Source organism: Panthera leo, chromosome B1 (assembly GCF_018350215.1).
Source record: "Panthera leo isolate Ple1 chromosome B1, P.leo_Ple1_pat1.1, whole genome shotgun sequence".
NCBI lineage: Eukaryota > Metazoa > Chordata > Mammalia > Carnivora > Felidae > Panthera > Panthera leo.
Window position 1 is genome coordinate 52,561,761 of NC_056682.1, and position 26,563 is coordinate 52,588,323.

General features: G+C 48.8%; 1 protein-coding gene across 3 annotated transcripts in view; it reads left to right on the forward strand.

The window, feature by feature from the left end:
- The window catches only part of BLK (BLK proto-oncogene, Src family tyrosine kinase), a 76,952-nt gene extending 50,666 nt beyond the window's left edge, over nt 1–26,286 (forward strand). For 2 of the 3 annotated variants that reach the window (XM_042935027.1, XM_042935028.1), the window contains exons 2-13: nt 5,205–5,313; nt 6,816–6,867; nt 8,972–9,065; nt 10,014–10,112; nt 11,393–11,496; nt 16,706–16,852; nt 17,304–17,456; nt 18,303–18,482; nt 19,658–19,734; nt 22,552–22,702; nt 23,917–24,048; nt 24,775–26,286. In XM_042935027.1, coding sequence (XP_042790961.1) covers nt 5,206–5,313; nt 6,816–6,867; nt 8,972–9,065; nt 10,014–10,112; nt 11,393–11,496; nt 16,706–16,852; nt 17,304–17,456; nt 18,303–18,482; nt 19,658–19,734; nt 22,552–22,702; nt 23,917–24,048; nt 24,775–24,980 — 1,503 coding nt within the window. In that variant the 5' untranslated portion in view covers nt 5,205 and the 3' untranslated portion in view covers nt 24,981–26,286. Of the gene's footprint in view, nt 1–3,370; nt 4,289–5,204; nt 5,314–6,815; nt 6,868–8,971; nt 9,066–10,013; nt 10,113–11,392; nt 11,497–16,705; nt 16,853–17,303; nt 17,457–18,302; nt 18,483–19,657; nt 19,735–22,551; nt 22,703–23,916; nt 24,049–24,774 lie in introns of those variants that run through there. The other variant, XM_042935026.1, reaches the window with a different exon arrangement.
- The last annotated feature ends 277 nt before the right edge of the window (nt 26,287–26,563 follow it).

Consider the following 26,563-nt stretch of genomic DNA (forward strand, 5'->3'; position numbering starts at 1 on the left):
GGAACATATGAAATTATAAGAAAGAAGGTAAAAGTTGCACGAAGTCCTGTCACCTGATAAACAACATTAATATTTTCGGAAAGATCTTTTGGGGGCACTGCTTTGCATCGACACCTACAACACGCATGCACACACACACACACACACACATACACACACACACACAGTTTTTGTAATTCACTTTTGTTTTTTGTTTTTTGTTTTTTTACCTTTCCACCTCCCTTGTCTGTTTCTACCTCCCCCATCAATAACGAAAGTAAACAAGTTTGTGTTTATCCCCCAAATGTCTCTCCACATAACATAAAAACATATGCATATGCCTACCTATAGAGGTTTCTTTTCTCATTCTTTGGTATTTCCAAATATGGGATAACTTCATGCACTTTTTTGAATCTTGCTTTTCTCATGTAACAGCATGTTGTAGAAATTCCTCTTAAAATTTTTTTTTAATGTTTATTTACTTTTGAGAGAGAGAGAGAGAGAGTATAAGCAGGGGAGGGGCAGAGAGAGAGACATACACAGAATCCGAAGCAAGCTCCAGGCTCTGAGCTGTCAGCACAGAGCCCAACACGAGGCTCAAATCACGAACCACGAGATCATGACCTAAACTGAAGTCTGACAGTTAACCGAGTCACCCAGGCGCCCCAGAAATTCCTTTTAGCTTTACCTGTAAAGATCTAGCATATTCTTTTTTAGAATTGCATATTTTAGTCACTTTTAGAATGCAGATTTATTCAAATGGTGAGCAGCTACAAAATTTTGTTTTGTTTTGTTTTTTGCAGCTATAAATATTGCTGCAATAAACATTTTTATATCTCATACATTCATATATAATGATGTTTTGTTACTCTGTGAGATTCCTGGAAGTGGGATTGTAAACTGAAAGGTATATGCATTTTTTAAGTTTTTTAAGTTTATTTATTTTGAGAGAGACTGAGAGAGTGAGAGAGCAAGCACAAGTGGGGGAGGGACAGAGAGAGAGGGGGAGAGAGAATCCTAAGCAGACTCCGCGCTGACAGCACAGAGCCCAACTCGGGGCTTGATCCCACAAATCATGAGACCATGACCTGAGCCAAAATCAAGAGTCAGATGCTCAACCTACTGAGCCACCCAGGCGCTCCTGTATTTTTAAGTTTTAATAGAATTTTAAAAATGTCTACATGATTGGTAACATTTCATATTTTATTTTTCTAATAACTATTTATTATGCCCTTACCCCTTGCCTGGCACTGTTTTAACAATTTGGATTCAACAATGAGTAAGAAAAAGATCCCAGCCCTCATGGAAGGCTCATCCAAGAAATACAGTGGAGAAGAAGAAATGAAATAACCATAACTATAATAAATACTTTAATTACAGAAATGTATGAAAACACAATTCTCCTTTAATTTACCATCAACAACTGATATTATCATTCCTTTTCTTTTTTCCCCAATCTTATTGATAGAATGTGATATTTATTATCTTAATTTGCATTTTCCAACTGGTAAGTAATTTTAACATTCTCACATGTTTATTTAGCTATATGGATTTGTGTTGGATAAACTGCCTATTTATATAAACTTTACTCATTTTTCTATCAAGTAGATTGTATGCTAGACCCATACTTCTTGTTAATTTTCATGAGCTCTGTGTATATTATAAATAGACATTTATCTGTGGTGTGGTTTGCAAATCTTTTCCCCAATCTGTTGCTTATGCACTGATTTCATAATGTTGCTGTTTTTTGTTTTTTGGTTTTTTTACCATATAATACCTTCTGTGTTTGTAAATTTGTCTTTATGTTATCAACATGTCTTTTTGTCCTCTCTTAGCTTCTGGCTATTCTGTCTTTGTTAATTGCTATCTCTGAACTCTGGATCATATGTATAGTCTCCTAAATTTTCTTTCAATTAAATTTTAAAAAATTAATATTTTTTTTTAGTACACATGGAGTTTATTTTTTAATATGGTGTGAGGTAGGGGTCTGATTATATTTTCTTCTTTCCTAATACCATTTATTAAAAATAAACTATCAGTTCTCCATTGAAGTAAAATGCTACCTTTTTCATATATGCAGTTCCAAATGTACTAGAATCTGTTTACATACTTATTATTCTGCTCCACTGATTATATCTCTATTCTTATTCCAACTGTATGCTATTTTGATTACAGTGTTCTTTTCATAGTTTTAAAGCTAGATTAAAATTGTATTTGGTCATAGAAAACTTCAGATGATTTTATCCAATTAAAAATTGTAATTATTATTGAAAGTACATTTAATTTATCTTAGGAATGAGGAAGAGGACATAATCAAGAAAGAGAAGAGATTAAAATAATTACAAGACAATACTACCTAAAACTTTATGGCAACAAATTAGAAAATGTAGAGGAAATCAAAGGTCTCCTAATAAATCATATAATCGTCAAAATGGTGCAAAAAGGAGGAAAAATGGGAACCAACAAATTCCTGTAGAAGAATTGGAAGTGCACTTGAAGATCTACTTTTTTCTTTTTTGAAGATCTTTTTTCTTTAACTTTTAAATTTTATTTTACATTTTTTTCTTTTTGAAGATTTTACTTATTTATTTTTTTAATTTAAATTCAAGTTAGTTAACATACGGTGTAGTATTGGTTTCAGGAGTAGAACTGAGTCATTCATCTCTTACATGCAACACCCAGTGTTCATCCCAACAAGTGCCCTCCTCAATGCCCATCACCCTGCCTCCATCAACCCTCAGTTTGTCCTCTATATTTAAGAGTCTTACAGTTTGCCTCTCTCTAGGTTTTTATCTTACTTTATTTTTCCTGCCCTTCCCCTATGTTCATCTGTTTTGTTTCTTAAATTAAAGATCGACTTTTTTTTTTAAATTTTTTTTTTTAACGTTTATTTATTTTTGAGACAGAGAGAGACAGAGCATGAACAGGGGAGGGGCAGAGAGAGAGGGAGACACAGAATCTGAAACAGGATCCAGGCTCTGAGCTGTCAGCACAGAGCCCGACGCGGGGCTCGAACTCACAGACTGTGAGATCATGACCTGAGCTGAAGTCGGACGCTTAACCAACCAAGCCACCCAGGTGCCCCAAAGATCGACTTTTTAAAAGGACTTCAGAGCAGGGGCACCTGGGTGGTTCAGTCGGTTAAGCATCTGACTTCATGTCGTGATCTCACAGCTCGTGAGTTTGAGCCCCACGTTGGGCTCTGTGCTTATGGCTCAGAGCATGGAGCCTGTTTTGGATTCTGTATATCCCTCTTTCTCTGTCCCTCCCCTGCTCATTCTCTGTGTCTCTCTGTCTCAAAACTGAATAAACATTAAAAAAAAAAAAAAAAAGGACCCCAAAACAGATGACTTACTGGCTGAGTTCTATCCAGCCTTTAAAGAACAGAGAGTCTCAGTGTAATTCAATGACTCAAAGCCATAGGAAGAAAGATGGAGAACCCCCTAATATTACAAAGTCAGCATCATCTTAATGTTAACTCCTCATAGACAGACCCACTTGGGAATATTGATTCTCATTTGAAATAAAACATTAGCAAATAGGATCTATCCATGTATTTAAAAGACTAATGAACTGTAAACAAATAGCTTTTATTTCAGAACACAAGGATTTCAGTAGCAGAAAATTTATCAACATAATTTATTACATCAACAAATTAAAGAAAACGATCATATTAAAAGACACTAAATAGGGTACCTGATAAGATTCAGTATCAATTCTTAACAGAAATCCATAATCCCTTTTCCAAAATTCTGATAAAAGGAATCTCTGAAAAGTAAAATGTTGGCCTGTAACTTTGGCATTTCATTTGCTGCTAAGGTTTATGCGAACTGACATAAAGAAACTACTTGAATACAGAGAAGTGCTGTTCTTTACAAATGTGAAGTATTACATGTTCTGTACGCGAAGCACGCTCAAAAAACGAATTATGGATTATTTGTTATTGGGGATCTCTCTCCTGTATTTAGAATTACTCCAGTCTTCCTTTTTTTCAAGATGAGTTTGAGGAGAATTAATATGAGACATGTGCTTTCAACTTTCTAGAAGAAAACATCACTGCGTTTCAGTAAATCTAAGACACCGCTGTTTGGAAGACTAACATTTATTCTATGTATCACTAAAAGAGAGGGAAAAAGGATGCTGCTATTTACTTTATGAATCATCATTGGGTGTAAAACACATCGCAGTTTCAAGAGATGTTGAGTGAAAAAAGGTGCATCCCGGAATCAATGAAATATGAACACATGCGAACGCAGTCAGGAACTCTCCATCAACCACACGGCCCTTCCGACAAGAACAGGGACTCAAGGTCCTTTCTTCTATAAATGTCTGTGTCTTGGGGATGGGCCGGGTGTGAGGTGGAGTGTAGTGGTCTGGGGTCAGCCAGGGCTCCACAGTTGGCTCTTCGTTGGTTACTGGTTTGACCGGGAACCAGCTATTTAACAACTCAAAGCTCAGTCCTGGGACAGGGATGATGCCTACTTACACTTACTTTAGAGTTAAAAGGATGACATGAGATAGGCTTTGTGAAGTTCAAGAGTAAGTCCTTCCTAATAGCTGCCCCTGGAATGAGGGCGGTGCTGATGTGGTGGTGTCGGCTGTGGTCTCTGGCATCTTTCCCACTTCTATAACTCTATGATCCTTTACCCAAGAAAAAGCTTGGCCGATCTCTCTCACTTATGGAAGACTCTCTGATATTACTGAGAAGACGCTGTTGGCCTCAGACGCCTATACCATCAGTGTGCCCTGAATTTATAGCATCTCATCTGAAAATCTGAGTGGGAAAGAACCTCAGACGGGTCCTAACATGGACCAAGAGAGGAACTTGACCTTCCCAAGTAATACAGCCAGTGGCAAAATGAAGGCTAAACCCGGACCATCAGGCACGTTGGTCAGACTCTTTCTAGATGGTTCCTATCCCCAAGGCACTAGGGCTCACCCCAGCAGTTTCTGGCAGTTCGCTCAGACCTGGATGATCTCTGTCCTAAACCCAGTCATTTGTCCTCTCTGGTCTACTTCTTCCTGCTCTGAGAAAAAAAGATGGATACAAACTTAGCCTACCCAACTGCTTACTGACTTCATGTTCTGATTTTGGCCTTCACTGCCCCTCCCACTTCCGTCCCGCCTTTCTAATTGGCCACCTGGAAGGAGTTGGGGGAGCTCTTCTGTACTGAGGCTCTTGAAGACCTACTCACATCACCAATCTGCTGTGTGCTCTCCGACAGGATGGGAGTGGTGAGCAGCAAAAAGCAGGTGAAGGAGAAAGGTAAGGGCCTCTGGAGCCCTGTGAAGGTCAGCACCCAGAGCAAAGATCCCCCACCACTGCCTCCCCTGGTGAGTGATGGCTGGTCCCAGCTGGGGAGGGAGGGGGAGGAAGAAGAGCAGGGAGCAAGGGCGGCTCCCTGGGGGCTGCTGCTTGTTTCCAGCCAGCCCAGAGCCACCTCTAGAGAATTCAGGGCTCTGACAAATCGGCCCCCTGTCACTGCCACCAAAACGTGGCACCCACCTCATGTTGGTGTGGCAGGATAGTGGAACATTTAGCAGCCAGATTGCCAGTGTTTACATGGGTTTGCTGTGTACTTTGAAGCAGGTTACTTAACTCCCCCATGCCTCAGTTTCTGCATCTGTAAAATGGGTATAATGAAAGTGCCTTTCTGACAGGGATGCAACAGTACATGATGTATTATACAACTGTGCAATCCCATTATATATTACCTTTACACGGCATCGGGTTAGTTTCCAATAATTCTTACCCAGTTTTCATTTCGCAAGGGGAGCCTTGAAGAGAAAAAGAAATCAAAAAGGTCAGCTTGAGAGGAGGGTGTGGTGGGAAAGGGTCTGGGGCGTTTAGCAACATCTGCTGCTCCATTCCTACCCAGAAGCTCCTGGAGGTCATTGTCCCCTTCCTGGAGCTGGTGATGCAGTTCTGTCTTATTTACAAAGCGTTTAGCACCCTTGCACGGAGGCTACTGCATTCCAAAAGTGCATTTTTAGATGATTGTTTGTGACACCCCCCTCCCCCACCTAGCCCCTTACTAGGTGGTGAGTTTTGGTTTGGGCAGCGGTGAGTCATGCCTGGAACCTGCTTTCTTGCTCTCTGCCTCCAGGAGCACATTCAGCTGGTCATCACTTTACTCCAACAGTGACCTGATGAGGAGTGGGGATTGCTAATCTCATTTCTTAGACCACTAGGCATTTTATCTGTGTCCCAACGTAGTCCAGGGCTTGGCACGGAACAATGAAATGTTTGTTGAATGAATGAATGATGGCGGGGTAAACTCAGATTACATAGAGTAATATTAGCATATTACTTATGCTAATAAGTAATAGAACCTGGACTGTTTTTGACTTTAAAAAGTCACATAATATATACTAATTATGGAGAAAAATTGTAAATAACTCATTATCCCACTCACCAACGATACCCAGAGTTCGCACTCCAGAGCTCCTGCTGCCAGACCCTTTTTCTCAGTGTTATTTATATTATGTGTTTGTGTTTTCTTTCTTGTTTAAATGTTTATTTATTTATTTTGAGAGCAAGAGAGGGAGAACGAGCAGGGGAAGGGCAGAGAGAGACGGAGTGAATCATAACATGAATAAGCTGGCGCCCCCACACCCGCCTCCTCTAACCCTGTGTACGGTCCAGGGACTGTGTGAGATGGCAGTGGTACTTGAGAGTGGTGGCACCGTGTGTACGATTTACCTGTGCAACCTCCTGCTGACAGCAGCACCCCTAAGACCACCCAGCTGCCGGAACCAGCAGCCTTCCTGCCACACCAGGCCTGCCCAGGCCTCAGGGGTTGAACTAATGCAGCATTCCTGTGTCTCTACTCCAGGTCCTGTTTAACCACCTGGCTCCTTCACCTCCGGACATGCACCCAGACCAAGGTTAGAAGGGGCTGCTTTGGAAGCTGAGGCTCCACAAGCCATCTTCCCCTCCCGACCATGAGCAGTCAGCACAGGGGCCCAGTAGGGGGCCACTTCCTGGAAAGGACTGGGTGGGCCTTCTAGGGTGAGAAAGAAGGCTGGGGGTGGGGGTGCTGAGCTGGGCACAGCTCTGCCCCAGTCTTCACCTGCCCATAGGGGCCTCTCCAGAAACCAAGCACCAGTTCCTGTATCTGACCCTGGGTGGGTTTTCTTTAAAAAAGGACTTTACAGACTATAAATGGGACAAAAAGAAAAAGCATTACAGTAAATACAAATGGCATAAAAACAAACCTAAGTTTTCAAAGATTCTAACTCCTAACCTCAAAGGGCGAGGGCCTATAATTGGTCTGCGTCTTCCCTCCTGCCCTCAGTCTATTCCGTGAATGGAAGCAGCATCTTTTTTTTTTCCTCCGAGAGATAGAGATAGATGGATAGATAGATAGATAGATGATAGATAGATAGATGATAGATAGATAGATAGATAGATAGATGATAGATAGATAGATAGATGATAGATGATAGAGGCAGAGAGAGAGGGAGACACAGAATCTGAAGCAGACTCCAGGCTATGAGCTGTCGGCACAGAGCCCGACGCGGGGCTCGAACTCACAGACCTCAAGATCATGACCTGAGCCAAAGTCGGACGCTCAGCCAACTGAGCCACCCAGGTGTCCCATCACCATCTTTTTTCCCACTTCTTCCCCACTATTCAAGGCCACTGCTGACCTTCTGACCACTCACACCATCCTCCTTCACCCCCAGTCTCTACTTCCACTCTGATGGATAGGACAGTTGGGGGTCCCATAATGAGTGACGTTGGCCTTCCTGGGTCAGGGCTCTGGACCTTGGGAGCACTCACAGGATGTAGCTTCATTCAGAATCAGCTTACAGGCACTTATAACCCACTTCCACACGGCACCAAGAGCTCTGTCAGGGCCTCAGTCACTCATTCCCTCACACAGCACGCACTGAGCAAATAGTAGCCAGAGACTGGCCGGGTTCGAGTCCTGGGGAAACTGTAGAACTGAGTAAGACGTGTCTCCTCCCCTGAAAGAGCTCAGAGTCTGTCAAACTCATGAGCAAAATGCTGAACAGAGATTAGTTCTCCTACCTGGTGTTCCTCATCCTATCCTACTGGGAATCATGATTAATTACCATGATTCACCATTAATTACCAGGGTTTACCCTTCACTTCCTGCCGGGAGCTTCATATCTCCAGTAAGGAAGCCCAGGGGGCGAAAAATAAATGAACTGCCTTTGGTGCAATAACTTGAATCTCAGGACTGGAGGGGGCCACTGTCATCTATTCCAACTGCCTCTTCCCACCATGGGGAGGTGATGAGCCCAATGTCACACCACCACACATTGGTGACAAAGCTGGGTGATCTTCTCCCAGGTAAACGAGGTAGTCTCCAGCTGACCTTTTCCAGGCGGGTCTTGGCTCCCTGGAGCTTTGCAGAAAAGCCCTCCTCACTAGCAGTGGTCATTTGAACGTCCATTCCAGGAACCACTGGCAAGTCAGAGAAACTGCCTGCCAAGAGCACTGGGACAGGGCGTTGGGCATGGTTACAGGTCAAGGTTACAGTGGCCATGTTCCAAGACCACTACCCTCTTTGGAAAAGAGGTGGGAAGGGGCAGGTGGGGAAGAGGAAGAGTAGGGAAGCTCATGTTCTCTGAGGCAATAAGGAATCAGCCAACACTCGTTTCCAGACTTGGGACTGCAGCCATCAGACCCATGTGGCCAATCTCCCTAGATCTTTGGGTTGTCCTTTCCCTTAGACCGTACCCTGTCCAGGCCTTAAGGCTCCTATGTGGAGAGCAGAAGAGAAGCCAGGATGGGCTCTGAGGGGCAGCCCTTTCCTTGTTCCCAGCAGCAAGGTCAGGAGGTCAATCTGCCGGACAGGAATTGCCTGTGCTGCACCAGTGAGCAAGAAAGCTCACCACAGCCTCCCCTATGTCCCTGCCTCATCCTGACCCCTTAGCAGCCAGAGATGGCCCATCGCACCGACTTACCTGGTGGGCCCGGGGGGGGGGGGGGTGCCCATCTCTTCCTTGTTCACTCTAGAGGAGCATTTCGTGGTGGCCCAGTATGACTACACCTCAGTGAATGACAGGGACCTGCAAATGCTGAAAGGGGAGAAGCTACAGATATTAAAGGAGTAAGTTTCTGGAAAGCTGTCCTGTGGTCAGAGGCCTCGGTGGCTCCCTGTCATGGCAGGACTCCCACCCCACCGTCCACCTCCCCACCCACACCCACACCCTCCACGGCTGCGTCCAGAGGATCTTCTCCATTGCCCTGCCCCAGCCCAGTCACCCACTTTTTTTTTTTTAACTTGACCCAATCGTCTTCCTCTAGCTACCATTCCAAAGTCTGCCTCATGTGGTGGTTTCCATTCTCTATCCCCTGCTCCACTGCCAAAAGCCTACTCTTCCTTCAAAACCCACTGCTAACATCACCTCCTCCATGCAGCCCTCTGACAGTGCTTGCCTAGCTGCTCCACCACAGCTTTGTGTGTCTCCCTTGCTGGACAAGATCTCACGCAGGATTCCACTCGTGAAATCAGCTTTGTTTCCAGGCTTCCTTCTCAGAAACTCCTCCAAAGCCGGTTCTCTCTCAAACATCTGGCTTGTCCTGTGGAGCCCTGGGGGTCTGCTTTTGTTCTTGAAGTTCTGCAATGGCCTTGAACCAAAAGCACGAAAACCCGGGCCTTCTGGGTCTACGCTGCGGGGAGCCCAGCTCCTCTTCTGAACAGCTCTCCTCCTGCTTTTGGCTTTCCCGTCCAGTCCCAACTCACTCACTAAATTCTTCCTCTGTCCCATTAATCCAGAGGAAGGCTACTCAGGGAAGACAGGGGCCCTCTGGGGTGGCCAGGACGTGTGGACAAGCCACACCATCTCCTTCCTCCCTGGGCTGGCCCGATGCTTGGCAAGTTAGCACCCTCTCCCTGAGCATCTTGCCCAGATTCCCTCTCACCAGCCCTCTGAATCCTCCACCTCTGGGATGAGATCCTGCTGGGGGGGGGGGCGGGGGAAGGGCTGGGGGCTGCCCCCTAGGAGAGGCCCACAGGAGCCACGATCTCATTTTTGTTTTTCCTCCTCCTCCATAGAGTTGGAGACTGGTGGTTGGCCAGGTCTCTCATCACAGGAAGAGAAGGCTACGTGCCCAGCAACTTTGTGGCCCGAGTAGAGACCCTGGAGGTGGAAAAGTAGGTGGACCATCCGAAGGCCCTTCAAAAGCAGAGGCTTGCTTGCTGCTGCTGCTGCTGCTCTGGGGGTCGCTGGGCATGAAGGGGGCCAAAAGGGGTGAAAAGAGAGCCTCTGTGAGCCCAGCATGGAGGAGACAGGAAAGGGAAAGGGAATTGGGATTGTTGGGGAAGACTTGTCCACCATTCAAGATGACCCTCAGGTCATCTTGAGTGTCTGGTGCTGTCTGGTGTCTGGTGCTCAGGAAGCCACCCCTCCGTGCTCAGCACACTCTTCCCATCTGTGAAATGGGGCCTTTCCTGGCCCCTTTCCTGGCCCATGGCCTCGCAAAGCTAACATCAAGGCACAGCGATCAGCACTTCTCCTCCAAAGCCTCCAGTGGGCAGGACTCAGGAGCTCAGACCTCAGGGGGGCTCACAGAGTGGTGACCTCATTCAGAATTGGGTTACAGAGGGCAGCACTCCCCAACGTCCTCATAACCTACTTCCACATGACACCAGGAAGGTCTACCTCAGCCAGTCAGGGCCTCAGTCATTCATTCCCTCACACAGCACGCACTGAGCAAACAGTACCCAGAGCCTGACTCTGCCCAAGGACTGAGAAAGCTGTAAAGATGTGGGACCATGGGCACTTGCTTCCACATTGACTGGTCCAGGCTTGAGAGGAACAAGGCAGGAATCTGTGCTCTGAGAGTCTCAGCACTTTGTCTAAATTCAGAGACTTGACCTTGAGGAGGGTGTGCTTTTTAGAAAAAACATTTTAAATGTTTATTTATTTTTAAGCAAGAGAGAAACAGAAAGCAAATGGGGGCGGGGCAGAGAGAGAGGGAGACACAGAATCTGAAGCAGGCTCCAGGCTCTGAGCTATCAGCACAGAGCCTGATGCGGGGCTCGAACCCACAAGCTGTGAAATCATGACCTGAGCCGAAGTCGGACGCTCAACTGAGCCACCCAGGTACCTCAGGGTGTCCTTTGAGGGATGGTGGTTGGGTGCATTTTCCCAGAATAGAATTAACAAAAGGCACCCCCCAAAATGTTCTCATTTCAAGAAAATAGTAAGTCCATCCCCTGATGGGAAATGAGAAGAAAAGAGAGGCAGAGGGACCAAGGGGCATTTCATGAATCAAGATGTGAGGAGTGTTGTTAGTTCATGGTTAAGTCGAAAACAGGAAGACACTATTTTATTTCTCGGGGTGAGGCATACGGCTTAGGAGGGAGGTTTGGAAAAGAATATTCTGCGGAGCATGACCAGCCTCTGAGGTTTGTCTGCCTTCCTTTTTCAGGTGGTTCTTTAGATCAATTAGCCGGAAAGATGCTGAGAGGCAGCTTCTGGCTCCAATCAATAAGGCGGGCTCCTTTCTTATCAGAGAGAGTGAAACCAACAAAGGTAAGCATGGCGCCCAGCATGTCCTTCTTGTGCGGTCCCCGGGAACCCCGACCTGAGGCTATGTCTGGGAGGGAAGGATGGGAGGGAGACACCAGCCAGGAGAGCCCAGCGGCTTCCAGGCCTCTGGTCTCCCTTCCAGTTCAGGCCCCGCCTGGACAGCCCATCTAGTGCCTAGTAGTTGAGTGTGAGGCTTCAGTACCAACAGGTGTCCCTTGGCCAGGCTGGAAATGTACAGGGTGCAGGTAGGAGGTGCAGTTGGAGAGCTGCCCCCACCCAGGGCCACTGCGCACCATCTTTGGCTCAGCGGGGGTGCTGAGGCTGGTGGGGTCTGAAGAAGGGGCACAACCCAGAGCCACATTTGGAATCAAAGGATTTGAGAGCTGAGACTCCTTAGAGATAATCTCAGCCAAAGGCTGTGACCTCAGACACTTCCAGGAGCTTGGAAGATAATATAAGTTTGCAGAATGGCCTGTGGCTGGAAATGAAGGAAGGGGGTGGCTGTTGTGGAGAACTGGGAGCACTCGTGGATTCAAACCCGCTGACTGAGAGACACAATTCTGCCACCATCCGCAGGCCACTGGGCTTTCTCATTGTCTTTCATTTAATTTTCTCTCCTTCTTTCCATCTTAAAGCTCCTTTTGTTATAAAATATAGAACATATAAAAATTGCATAAATCATAGATGAGTCCATAATTATACATATAGAGTCGTAATAAGTAAATGCCTGTGCAACCACAAGAGAGAGAACATTCCAGACATCCATAGCCCCTCTCACTGCTCCACTTGTGCCCCTTCTGTATTCAACAACCCGCCCCCGGCCCCCCCAGAGAGGTCACTGCTATCTCAACCTTTGGGGAAATCCTTCCTTGGTTTTCCTTACAGTTTTACCATCCATGTTTCGTCTGTTCTTCAACTTCATGAGAGTGGAATAGTACTATTTTTGTGTGTGTGTGTCTTGTTCCTTGCACTTGGCATCGTGAGATTCGTTATTAATTTGCCAGGCTGCTATAACAAAGTACCAGAGGCTGGGAGGCTTAAACAACATAAATGTACTGTCTCACAGTGCTGGAGGCCAGAGGTCCAGGATCAAGATGTCAGCAGGACTAATTTCTTCTGAGGCCTCCCTCCTTGGCTTGTAGATGGTCCTCTTGTCCCTGTGTCCTCACCTGGTCTTTCCTCAGTCTGTGTCCTAATCTCTTCTTATAAGGACACCGGTCATATCGGATTAGAATCCCCCAATGGCCTCATAGTCACCCCTTTAAAGATCCCATCTCCAAATATAGTCACATTCTGAGTACTGGAGGTTAGGACTTCAACATAAGAATTCGGGGGTGGGGGGGTGGGGTGGGGGGGTCACAATTTAGCCCATAACAGGTCCACTCATGTTGTTGAGTATGGCAGTAGTCTGTTCACTTTCACTGCTATCCAGAATCCAGCATGTTAATATTCCATAAACGATTTCTCCTTTCTAATGTTGGTAGACATGTGTTGTTTCCACTTTGGGGCTGTTGTGAACATGTTGCTCTGAACCTTAATATATATATGCTTCTTGGTACATGTCTGCCATCTTTGGGATGCTGAGCCAATACCCCCATTTGGAAGATGAGGAAAATGAGTCCCTAAGGGAGGAAGTGACTCACATGAGGCCTACAGTGAACAAGGCTCAGATCCCAACTCATCTAAGAGGCTTCAAAAACTCTAAAATGTGGGGCACCTGAGTGGCTCAGTCGATTTAGCATCGGACTTTGGCTCAGGTCATGATCTCATGGTTTGTGACTTTGAGCCCCACATTGGGCTCTGCTGTCACTGGAAAACCCCACTTCGGATTGTCTCTCTGACCTTCCCCCACATCCTCTCTCTCTCTTTCTCCCTCTGTGTCTCTTTCCCAAAAATGAGTAAACATTTAAAAATTTTAAAAAGAAAAAACGGGGGCGCCTGGGTAGCTTGGTCAGTTAAGCGTCCGACTTCAGCTCAGGTCACGATCTCGCGGTCTGTGAGTTCGAGCCCCGCGTCGGGCTCTGGGCCGATGGCTCAGAGCCTGGAGCCTGCTTCCGATTCTGTGTCTCCCTCTCTCTCTGCCCCTCCCCCGTTCATGCTCTGTCTCTGTCTCAAAAATAAATAAATGTTAAAAAAAAAAAAAAGAAAAGAAAAAACGGCTCTAAAATGTGTCAAGCTGGCCTAACCTGGGGTGATGGAAGGGAATTTCCCAAGATGTGTAAAGTAATCATTTGTTTATCAGGATACGGCACATAAGGACCTATTACATCCTCGTGGCCAATTTTTAACTAGAGAGAAAGGAGGTGGTGACAGTGACATCAGAGGAGGAAGGCGAGAGAGGATGGCTGGATTGTTAGTGGATACCCTGTGGTTGGGCAAAGAGAATAGACAGGTTTGGGTAGTAGGAGCCCCTCCACCCCCCATCCCCACCCCAGACTCAACCCTCAGCTCCATTCATGGCTTGAGAACTGCGGCGAGTGAAAGCACCAGAGCCGCAAAAGCTGGACAAAGAGAGATGCTCGTTACACCCTGTAAGGCTCAGGGGCGATCCCTAGGCCTCCCAGCCCTTCAAAAGGTCAGGGCCGGGGTGCCTGGGGGGCTCAGTCTGTTAAGTGTCCAACTCTTGGTTTCAGCTCAGGTCATGATCTCATGCTTCTGTGAGTTTGAGCCCCACATCTGACTCCACGCTGATGGTGTGGAGCCTGCTTGGGATTCTATCTCCCCCTCTCTCTCTGCCTCTCTCTCTCTCTCTCTCAAAATAAATAAACAAACTTTAAAAAAAAAGGGAGTCAGGGTCACGTTGAGGAGGAGGAGGGGTGCGTTGGTAAGTTGGGTGCTCTGTGCAGAATTTCTGGAAATGCACCAATGGATGCATTAAATTATACACACACACACACACACACACACACACACACACATTAGGATATTGCCACTATTCCATTTTAACAGCAAAGCACGTATGACCAAGAAACAATATGGAAATCACTGGAGATGACATAATGTTTTGTGGTTGTAGAATATTTCGAACATATACAGGAGCAGAGAAAATAGTATAATGGAACCCTTGGTACCCAACACTCAGTTTCAACAAATGATCACTCAGCCAATCTTACCTCATGTATATCCCCACCCATCCCTATTATGTTGAAGCAAGTTCCAGAATCGTGTCATTTCACCCTGGAAATGATGTTTTAATCATTTCCTATTGTTAAGGTGCCCAGTGGAGAGAAAGGGACTCATGACCTCAGTACGGAGGAGGGGGTTCTCCAAAGGTAGAGGTATCCCCTCCTGTCCTTGTCCACACTAGTCTAAGCTGGAAATTGGCCAGATAGAGCTGGAGCTGAGGACCGTCCCAGCATCACCAACCCCCCCCCCCACACACACACACACATGTGCACACATACTTCTCGGAACTCCAAAACAAGTGCATCTGAAAGCCACAGCCAGGGGATGCCAGACAGGGAAGGAATGCTGCCCTCAGAAGCAAGGGAAGTGAATTCTAGCCTCTTGTGGCCTCCAGGACGTCCCTTAACCTCTCAAGCGTCAGTTTATTCATATCTGTATGAGGACCAACTAGTTTCCCTGTCTGAAGGCAGGCAGTTCTGCCAGTGTTAAGAAATCTCAATCTCTGGGGGCACCTGGGTGGCTCAGTCGGTTGAGCATCCAATTCCTTATTTTGGCTCAGGTCATGATCTCATGGTCGTGAGATCCAGCCCCGTGTCTGGCTCTGCACAGAGCATGGAGCCTGCTTGGGAGTCTCTCTCTCCTTCTCTCTCTGCCCCTCCTCCACACGCAGGGCCCACACACACTCTCTCTTTCTCTCTCTCAATAAATAAACTTAAAAAAAAAAAAAAGAAATCTCAATCTCTAAGAAGCCTGAACCGGAAGCTGATTGGATCTGGAGGTCCCCTTTAAGAAGAACACTGAGCTGTCAAAAGATACCAGGGGCAGGCTGTTGGATGAACCGGGGCAAGAAGGAGGCCCCAAATCACGAGCTTGGAGAGCAGGCCTATGTGGATGAAAGCAGGGTCTCTTTGGCTACTTATGATGCAGCCTACGCAGGGTGCAGATGAAAAAATGAGGAGAAAGACCCTTTTCCTTGCTAGGGTGACACGAGGATAAATGAACTTACTAGAGCCACTCTCTGGTTTCTTAGATACTGGGGCACAGTTGCACTTACCAAGGGGCCTGGGGGAGACCCTTTGCAGCACTCGGGCTGGGGCTGGTGTCATGGGCAGAGAATGGGCTTAGCAGCGGCAAGGTGTGCACATATCTTGCATCTTTTTGCAAGTAGGTGATGAGAGGTGTGATACCTAAGGGAGATGAGAGGGAAAAGGGGTTTGAGATGGAAACAAACAGCACAGTGAAAAATCAAGGGTCCACACTGGAAAAAGAGGTGTCTGAGCCTGACACCTGGCGGGGCAGAGTGGTATTGCTTGCGGTAAACACGTCCTCAGGGAGGATAGGGAGCCCTGAAGCCTGCTGCTAACCAGCAGAGTGACCAGGAGCAAGCAGCATTCCCCTTCTTGGCCTCAGTTTCCTCATCTTCTGCATAAGAGTGGCAGGTGTGGTACCCGGAGAGCTGGACAGAGGCATTTTATAAAAACACCAAGTTTGTGAAAGGAAGTTTCTCCATTGGAAAACTCTTGCTTCCTAAATTGTTCTTAACTTTTAGCACCTGCTACCCCTTGTACATGATAAAATGCATAGGTGTGTGTATAAATTTGAACAGAACTCCAGTGAATAGCTACTTATGTTCTCCTCCACAAACATGAGTGCTTCAAGGTTGGGATTTGTTATTGCAGCCTTTTCAGCTAGAATGAATGAACGAATGAATCAATGAATCAATCAACCCCCTAGTCCCTCCAATAACTCTACATTTCTCAGTAGTCCATGGCAAAATGTCCCCGAATGACTAGGGGCCCATGTGAGGGACATCGTGTTTGCTGGGAGAATATCCTCTCTGCTCCAGAGTTCTGTGATCCCATGACTGAATTTTAGGAAATTGGGGGAGGAATATCAAGGTCAGAGTTGGGTGGAGATGATAGTAAAGGTTTTTTGGAGGGTTGGGATTGAGGGTTGAGATTATGGTGGAAGGGGTCAAAATGGAAAGCAGAATTTCCAGTGGCAGTGACATGAAGCCCAAATCCCAATCCTGATTTTCCCTTTGTATGCCTTACTTCTCATGCGTGTATCTCTATTACCCGTCTAGGTGCCTTTTCTTTGACTGTGAAGGATGTGACCACCCAGGGGGAGGTGATCAAACACTACAAGATCCGCTCCCTGGATGAAGGGGGCTATTACATCTCCCCCCGCATCACCTTCCCCACTCTCCAGGCTTTGGTGCAACATTATTCTCGTAAGAAGAGAGGATGTGGTGAGGGTGGGGAGCAGAGGACCCCTTGTACCTATCACTAAGATCTCATGATCATGTGACTCACTGGTGCCATCTTGGGGGTGGGGGTGGGTGGATTATCCCAAGGCTGGACAACTGTCAACATAATGACTCAAAGTCTATGTCCTTAATTCCCTCTACTGGCTCAGCATGTGACCACTTGCAGAATAACAAGTATTTTCAATCTTAGAGAGAGCAGGTTAATGATAGCATGCCTCACTTTATACAAAATGAATGCAAATAGCTGAGTGTGTGTGTAGTATGTGTGTGCCCGTGCACATGTGTACTTGGAAATGGGAGTATAGTTGGCAAAAATGAGAGGGGGACACAGCTGGGAAGGACATGGTCCCCAAGGGAGACATGTGATCTGGCTGCTCTGGTAACCTCCAGCCCCATCTCTTCTTCCCTAATGCAGAGAAAGGGGATGGTTTATGCCAGAGGCTCACCCAACCCTGTGTCAGCCTGGCTTCCCAAGACCTGTGGGTCCAAGATGAATGGGAAATCCCCCGGCAGTCTCTCAAGCTGGTCAGGAAACTCGGGTCTGGGCAATTTGGCGAAGTCTGGATGGGTGAGTATGTGGCAGCCAGAAGCCTCTCTCTCCCTGCCCTGTGTCCCAAAGCACAGAAGGCCCCAGATACGCACAGTTCATCATGCTTCCCCAAAATATTTGTTCGGGAGAGGGACAGAGGCCATGATACCCATTTTACAGATGAGATAATGAATGGCAGGCTAGGACATTGAAGTCACTTGCCCTCAGGACACTGTGGTGATGCAGCAGGAATAGAATCCAGCTCTCCCAAAACCTTGGTTGGTTCCCTCACTCACTCTTCACTGCCCAGGGCTAGCTTGCAATTGACAGGTGTGTGAACTTGAACATAAGGCTATCTCCTCTTAGCTTTGGTTTGCCAGACAGAAATGACCTGTTAAACATAGTAAGCAGTGAACCAGGAGCTCCAGGGGTCTGATAATAGACCAAGCCACTGCTTGTGGCTGTGTGACTCTGGCCAAGTCACTTAACTTTCAGGTCCCTGTGTGTATAGTTGATGATCACTCCCCTGTTCACCATGGGCACTATCAGACTATAAAAGACCGTGTTTTATTTTATCCCTCGGGGCAAAGGTAAAACGGTCCCCTCCCAGGCAGGGTAAGTTCTTGAGGTTAACTGCCTGAGGTTCCAGTTGAGCTCGAGAGGCTGAGACAGGCTGGCATCCTGTCAAATAAGCCAGCTCACCCTTCGAAGCTGTACATTCTAGCCCAGGGCTTCTTCCTAGGGGGACAGCTCTGGCCTCAGTCCTGCACCTGTAGAATGAGGAGGGATCCTGGAAGCTTATGTACATTTTGGTTAAGGGATCGCCTTCCACAACCTCTGGGTCTTCTGAATGGCTTCTTTATTCTCTCCCCTACCCGCTCTCAGGTTATTACCAAAACACCGTGAAAGTGGCCATCAAGACTCTAAAGGAGGGGACCATGTCTCCGGAGGCCTTCCTGGGTGAGGCCAACCTGATGAAAACTCTCCAGCATGAGAGGCTGGTTCGTCTCTATGCCGTGGTCACCAAGGAACCCATTTACATCGTGACCGAGTACATGGCCAGAGGTGGTGCCCTGCATGGGGATGCATCCCTCAGACAGGGTGGGGAGGGGCGGACAGGGGTGAGGCTGCTGTGCCACAGTGGGTCTGCCGGCGAGGGGATCTCCATGGGGGATCACTCGGCCACGGGCCGGAACAATTAGCCAACGTCCACTCTGTTCCGTGTGCCTGGGGAGCAGGAGGGCAGATGATCAGAAACAAGATGGGTCAGTGGTTCTTACAGAGCTGTGTCCTCCATTCAGGAGCACTTCAACCCACACTTTTGGAGGGCATCTTCTGTGCCCAGCACTGTTTGATGCCCACTCGGGAGGACACAGCATCGCAAAGAGTAGCGAGCCGGGCATCCAGACATGGGTTCTGGTCCCAGTTCTGCCACTTACTAGGCGTGGGACCTTTGACAACCATATGAGCATTTGACATGGATGAAAAGAGAAATTGGTCCAGCTGGCCATTGAGGTCCATGGTGGGGTCAAGGTTTCATAGGTCAGTGGGCCAGGGGTCGGGCCTCAGCCTGTGACCTCCTTCCCACCCTTTCTGTGATCCTGATTGCCCATTGCTTCCTATAGGATCCTAAGGTGCCATGATAACACAGTTCCTTAGAAATCGTCTTGAAGGGGACCCCACACTGAGCTGGGAGTACGATGGCTCCCCTGCTCACCTCTCAGCCCCACCTCAGGTGACCATCCCTCCCAGCTCTTAGATACCAAAGAGGAGCTGCATTGGTCTCCTGCACCAAACCCCAGGGACAGGTCTCTCCATTCGCATCTTCTTGCCCCCTTGGTCCTCGGAGGCAGAATCTCTACCAACAAAGGATGAAGGAGGCAAGGAGACACTTTGGAAAGTCACGTGAGGAGGAAGCACTGAACTTACAGTCAAAGATCAGGTTCTGTGCCTGGTTCCTTGGCTGGGTGATCCCGAACCTGGATGAAACCCAACCTCCTCTGAGCAGCTGGGAATACATTCGCTGCCCCCTGGGGTGTTATGAGGACTGTGGGTAGAATTTCTGTAAAGCAGAAAGCACTCTGCAGCGATGGGTGGGTTTCTTTTGACGTACTAGAGATCTGACAGGGCGCCCCGTACTTCCTGACACCAGGTGGGGAGCGTTCCACGCTTGGGAGAGTCTGGCACAGCCAGGTTTGGATCATTTTGCAGAAGGGCAGATGCCACATCTCTTTCCGTAGGATGCTTACTGGATTTCCTGAAGACAGATGAAGGTAGCCGACTGTCCCTCCCGAGACTGATCGACATGTCAGCCCAGGTTTGTGAGCTACCGAGGGCAGCGGCCCCCGAGAGTTGTGATGCCCAAAAGGACCCAGGACCCAAGGCCCTCTCCTCTGTGCCCTATGGCTTAACAAAGTCAGCTATTTAGAGGTTGTATCCATTAAATTTAAGTTGGGCTGTGAAGGACAGAAAACCCAAAGCAATAATGGTTTACATGCATAAACATCCAGAGGTGGGTAGTCTGGGGCAGGTAGGTGGGTCCGCCCCTCAAAGCCACACGATTCTTCCACCTGCTGGGTACTTAGCATATGTCATCTTATTGTCCAAGACGGCTGTTCACACTTCATCATCTTGTCCTCTCCTCGGCAGGCAGGACGAAGTAAGGGGGAAGAAAGCCCACCATGTTCCCTGTAGAGACGTGTCCCTGAAGTCACCTACTAGACTTGCTTTAACACCCTCCTCTTCCCCACCAACCATGTCACCTGGCCACACCTAGGCTGCAAGGGAGCTTGGGAAATGTAGTCTCTACTCTGGGCAGCCAGGATGGGATGAGGTGAGTCCTATTACTAGAGAGGGAGAATGGATGGTGTGGGAAGCCCATCCGTTCACATGAATCCCATTTAACACTGTAGGCAGATGTTTTGCTGTTACCTCACTTCTTCCTCTGATGGTGCCCAGAAATGCCTTCTACAGCAGGTGAATCACAATCCAGACTTCATGAAGTGAAGAGTAAAATGGAGAGGAGGCATCTTTCCTCCCCGAGGATTCCTCAGTTAGCTGAGGGTTCTAACTGGCAGGAAAACACATCTGGTGGCCCTGAGTGTGTGTGTCTGTTAAAACTGGGACCCTCAGCAGAAAAGTTCTGGTCTGTGGTCAGCCTGTGAGACACATAAACACACACACACACACACACACACACACACACACACATCCGGCTACAGAGAGGAAACCTCCCCCTCACCCCACACCACCCCATCTCCACCTTATCTGGTATTATCTGCTGTTAGTATCAGTTCAGGAACTGATGTCACGATGCCCTTTTTCCACTGAGGTAAGCACAGATGGGTTTGAGCAGGCTGGTGAGTGGTCTCGGAAAATTCACGCTGCTAACCAGTTTCAAACCACAGTGATAAACCTGTCCACCCCTTTTACTTTCTTTCTTTTCCTTTTCTCTCTCTGTCTCTTTCTCAATCCCTGGAGAAATCTTGGATCACTAAGGGACAAAGGATATGAAAAGCCACCTGCATTTAGACCTAGATGTGGCCAAGAATCTAAGGGTTAGGAAACCAGAAAATCAGAACCTTCCAGGTAAACGGCTTCTAACCACATTCTCATCATGCTAGCGCCTCACCATGCATGCGTGCACACACACACTACCCTTCTGGGCACTCCTTTTCTTGCTTTGCAGGATGTAATGCAAACCTCCCCTACAACCACCACCCACGTGCCCTACTTGGCAGAGTCACCAAGGTCCCAAAAGTGCTGTCACACCTGTGAGCTCAGGCTCCCCCTCTGCTCAGAATGCCTGGGCAGAACCCTGGCATTCTCCTGATCAGTGGCAAACTCATCTGGCAAACTCCTGATCGGTGTTCAAGACCTAAGTTAAATTAAATTAAATTAAGTTTCCCTGGACAGGAAAGTGGCACAGAGCACTTGGTGCACGCGTTTCTGTTGGCATTGAGCGCCCTATAGTCTTCTCCTCGAAAGCACATCTGGGTCCCTCTCAACCTTTTTAAAAAAAAAATCATTTCTGGTTCTGCTGAATACATATTTGTTAATGGGATGAGTACCAGTAAATGCTGTCTAGATACCAGAGATTTGGTATTCAGCTTCATAGCCCCCCGGCCAGAACCATACCAATAAATGTATATTGATGGAATGATTTAGCAAAAGAATAAATAAGTGAATGGCTTCACGAATAAACCAATGCAAACAGACACATAGGGAGAAGTGGGATAAACTCCAGTGCTGGCTTCCTGGCGATAGCAGATCTGAGGAGGGAAACCGGCATTCTAGTCTCAGTGTCTTCATCCGTCAACTGGGAGCACAGTGGATAAAACCCGAATGAGTGTCCTCCACTAAAAGACACAAGAGCAACTCAAGCAGCTAGTCCTGGCCCAGAGCTGGCGATCGGGGACAGAAACAGAAACTGCCTGAGTGCCACTGGGATTCTGCGTATGCTCTGAGCGCCTGCCTCGGGCGGTGCTGGGTTAGGGCCTTGGCCACCTAATGCTCACCTCAACTCCATACCCTGGAGCCCCCTTCGCTCAATTCTTAGTCAGGACAGTGACCCCTCAGAGAGCTTAAGCAACCTTCCAGGGGTGGAGGTCAAGGACTCCAATCCAGGGCTCGCCGCTCCAGGAACAGGGAGTCCAGTGTGGCAAGGAGATGAGACCCTTTCCTTCCCTGTCCTCTTCCCCTGCCCCCTAAGAGACCTTCATTTTCTCCTGCTTTCATTCTGCTATCTTCCTCCCCTGCAGACACTTGCAAGGAGAGAGAAGTGGGTGGGGGTTCAGGTCTCTCTGGCTCTGACACCAGCGGATATGCCTTGCTGGGCTTTTAGGCGGCTGGAGTTCTTGGCTTGTCTAACGGAGGAGTGGTTGAAGCCATTTTCCCTCTCCACTCAGGGAGCTGCTCCTTCCCCAGCAGCAGAACCGCCCTCTATGCACCTACCAACAGCCAAACACACACTCCCAAGCGTTCCTGCCCCTTCCAGGCTGTGAGAGGATGAAGGCTGGCCTTCCAGACAGGGTCCTCCCTCTGCTGACAGGGGCTGTGCAGGGGACGCTGGGTGGTCTCCATCCTTGCACAGAGGTCCCTCTGCTGTCTTTCACTGTGTGACCTGTTCCCTCAGATTGCCGAAGGAATGGCGTATATCGAGCAAATGAATTCAATCCACCGCGACCTGAGGGCAGCCAACATCCTGGTGTCTGAGTCCCTGTGCTGCAAAATCGCTGACTTTGGCCTGGCCCGCATCATTGACAGTGAATACACTGTCCAAGAAGGTGAGGAGAGCCCCCATCTACAGGGAGACCTTGGGCCTTACTTTCCCCACCTCCCTAAACCCCCTTGGACTTCTCCTCGTTGCTACAGAGCAGAGCCTTGTGTGAAGAGATCTGAGAAGCTTTGTGGTTTTCACAGTTCTGGCCTTACACCCACCTAGATCAGCGTTTCCCTAGAGGCGCTCTGCAGGGCACTATGAGGAACGGTTTTGGGGTCAAGTAGGTTTGGAGATGCTGCATGGTCCATCCAGGCCTCCTTCAGAGATTCCTGATGCACACCAACATACGAAAGGCCCTGAGAAGTCTTGCAGCAAAGGAGCGGCGTACGTGGGCTTCGCCTGGTCGCTCCCAAACGAATTGGAGCCCGAGATACTTTTTCCGTCAATGCCCCACAGAACTAGCTTTTCACAGAACACACTTTGGAAAACACTTTTCTGAAGCGTGAGCAGCAAACGCTTATAGCTGAATTAGGGTTCCCACAGAGCACTCTGCTTTAGTTCCTTAGTATACCCGAGGTGGGGCTTCTCTTCCCAAGGGGACTTGAAACGGTCCAATACATCGATCAAGTAAGCTGGCAAGCAAGCAATGTTAGCTGAGCATGTTAATCAGTTGGCACGGGAGAAGGATCAATAGGGCTCGTCAGCTGAGGAAGCTTCAAGCTGGCTGGAGAGACCAAGAAAGCGAGGCGAGGTAAGGGGAAATCCAGTGCCAAGCTGTGCAGTTTACTCTGAATGCTGGCCAGGGCTGCAGCTGTCCACAGGGCTTCCTGGGACAGCAGGATTGGAATCCCCTCCTCACTGGGACCCTAGGTGGGACATGAGTCATCCGTCATCGTTTCCATTCGGCAGGAAGGGATTAACTGAGGCAGGGACGAGTTAAGGGGATTTGCCCAAGCTGTGATTCCTGTGGTTAAACACATGAGGCGGAGAATGACTCTTCTGTCCCAGGTGGAAACACATGTTGGTGGCCCTCTGAAGCCCACTGGGCAATGACCCAGTCGGGGTGATGGAGGTGGCATTTGTGTCACGTTGCCCTTCTGCACTATGGAGCCCCAGTAGTATCTGCACGTGCCTGGCCATGTGTCCTAGTGGGGCTTAGTGGCTCTCTGGAAGCATCTCCATTGTATACAGTGGTCCAAGCCCTGCCAAGGGGAGGGAGCAGGTGCATAGGGACAGTCAGCCATGGCCTCACAAAGCTGTTCATGGCTTTTCTCACAGGCGCCAAGTTCCCCATCAAGTGGACTGCCCCAGAGGCCATCCATTTCGGGGTGTTCACCATCAAAGCAGACGTGTGGTCATTTGGAATCCTCCTGATGGAAATCGTCACTTACGGGCGTGTACCCTACCCAGGTAGGTGGCTTCATCCTGTAGGGACTAGGTGGGCTCCCTGCTGTCCTGAAATGGCTGTGATGACAGATATCCCATGCTTAGTGCCTGGGGCTGCCCACACACGTGCCAGAATGGAGTCCCCGCAGTCGGAACAGAGACCCACGCATGTCACTCTGGGGACGGAGGCTCCGCCTCCTTCCTCAACGTTGCTTCTGGCAACGGGGCCGCATGCCCTTCGGTCAGCAGAGGTCAGTGAGCCTCCGAACTCTGGAAGTAAGAACAGGTCAGGGTCTGAACTCAAGTTTACCCTGAATTGGTTTGTTCTCCGTTGGGGGTGGGTCGTCTCCCCCTTGGCCTTCCACCTTGGGTGGATTCCCCAAAGCCCTCTCCTGACTGTGAAATCTCCCAGTCTCCCTGTCCCATGTCTGGAGGGCGTGGGCAGCTTAGCCACCTGCGGAAGAGCCGTGTCCCTGGGCGGGCTGGTGTGCCTTCATGAAGCGCCTTCCCAGTGAGTGATGGGCTTGGGCCGCGGTGGGGAAGTCCCAGCTAAGCAAGGCAGGGTTCCCCACCCGGAGGACCGGCCCCACAGCCTCCTCTCCAGCTGTCCTCCAAGCGATGGAAAGTGAATAGAGGGATGTTTAGGGGTGGCACTAGCCAGACAGCCAGGTGACCTGCCAGGGAGGGGACGTCGGTCTGTGCGCCCCACCTCGGCCCCGCCCTCAGCCTCGCTCTCCATCCCCTCCACAGGAATGAGCAACCCAGAGGTCATCCGCTGCCTGGAGCGCGGCTACCGCATGCCGCGCCCCGACACGTGCCCGCCACAGCTGTACCACGGTGTCATCACCGAGTGCTGGCGGAGCCGGCCGGAGGAGCGGCCCACCTTCGAGTTCCTGCAGTCGGTGCTCGAGGACTTCCACACGGCCACCGAAGGGCAGTACGAGCTCCAGCCCTAGGCCCGGCTCGAGGACACAGGTCTGGTGGCGGCAGGGCCCGGAGACGTCTCGCGGCCCCTGCCCAACCTGTAGAACTGACGAAGCGTGTTCACCTCGAGGCTCTTACCCCAGCCCCAGGCCGACTGGAAGGGCAGGGAGGAATTGATAGGCCCGTTTCTAGATGAGGGAAGGAGAGAGAGAGGCAGCCTCACAGGTGGGTCACGCAGCATGGAGTCCGGAGATCCCATCGCAGTCCCACCCTTCTTGGGCTGTGTGACCTTGGGCAAGTTATTTAGCCTCTCTGTGCCTCCACTGTTTCGTTTGTACAGTGGGGGAGAACCATAATAGTACCTACCTCCTTATGTTCCTCAAGAGGATTACATTAGTTAACCCCAGTAAGATGTTCAGAATAGCGCCTGGCACACTCCTGGCACACCGTTAAGTGTTTGGCATCGTTGTAAGACTCCCCTGTGCTGGCGCCCAAAGCGAGAAGTCCGCGGCAAGTGGCTAGGAATCGCGCTGCTCCCACCTGTGCGGACCGCGCCCCGGTGCGGCTCCCTCTCTACTACCCCAGAAGCAGGACTGGGTCCTCCGAGTTGTCCGCTCCGAGAAGTGTCCACCTGCTTCGGCTCTGGGCCGGTAGCTCTGACCTAGACTGCACTCCAGCACTTTGGGACTCTTCTGTAATAAAGTCACAAGATCTGACCTTTGCCGTGTCGTTACTGGTGACAAGCCTGGACATCGCTACATGACGTAGGTGGTTTGCATGAGTGGCGCAGCAAGGGACTCGCTGTTGGCCCTGGGTTTCCGGTGGAGCTCCCAGCTCCAAGGACAACACCGAAGAAGACTCCACGGTCATTGCCTTTAGGGGAGACTTGAGCAGGGCCAGCAGGTGGCGCCCTCACCTCAGCAATCCTGGCCTCCGGGATGCTTTGCTCCGACAGCGACAGCGGTAGCTACAAGGGTGCTGGGTGCACGCAGAGAGAGGAGGGAGCGCCCCAGGCTCCAGTCTCGGGACCAGGCGCATGCGCAGATGATCAGGCGATGGTAACACCAAAACCGTTCAAGGCTTCGCACTGCTCAGGGGGCTCGCTGTTTATTTTTTGTTTTATTTAGAATAGATTTATTATAATAGATTATTATGAAATAGATTTATTATTGTAGATTTTTTTAGCTTTTAGGTTTACTGAAAAATACACGGAAAGTACAAAGAATGCCCATCTACCCCTCAACCCGCCCCTCAATTTTCCCTTTTACTAACATCTTGCAATAGTGTGGTACGTTTGTTACAACTGATGAAACAAATCGACACGTTATTATTAACTAAAGCCCATAGTTTACATTAATATATTATTAGGATTCACTCTTTGTGTTGTGTTCTATGGGTTTAGATAAATGCATAAATGATATGTCACCAATATCATACTATCATATGTAGTTTCAGTGCCCTAAAAATCCCTTATGCTGGTATTTGTTCTTCCCTCCCACCCTTTGAATCCCTGGCCATCCCTTTGCCATGTTTTGACGCTTCTGATCCTGTGATAACCCAAGAAGGTAGGACTATTACCATGCCATGTACAGAGGAAGAAACCCAGACACAAAAG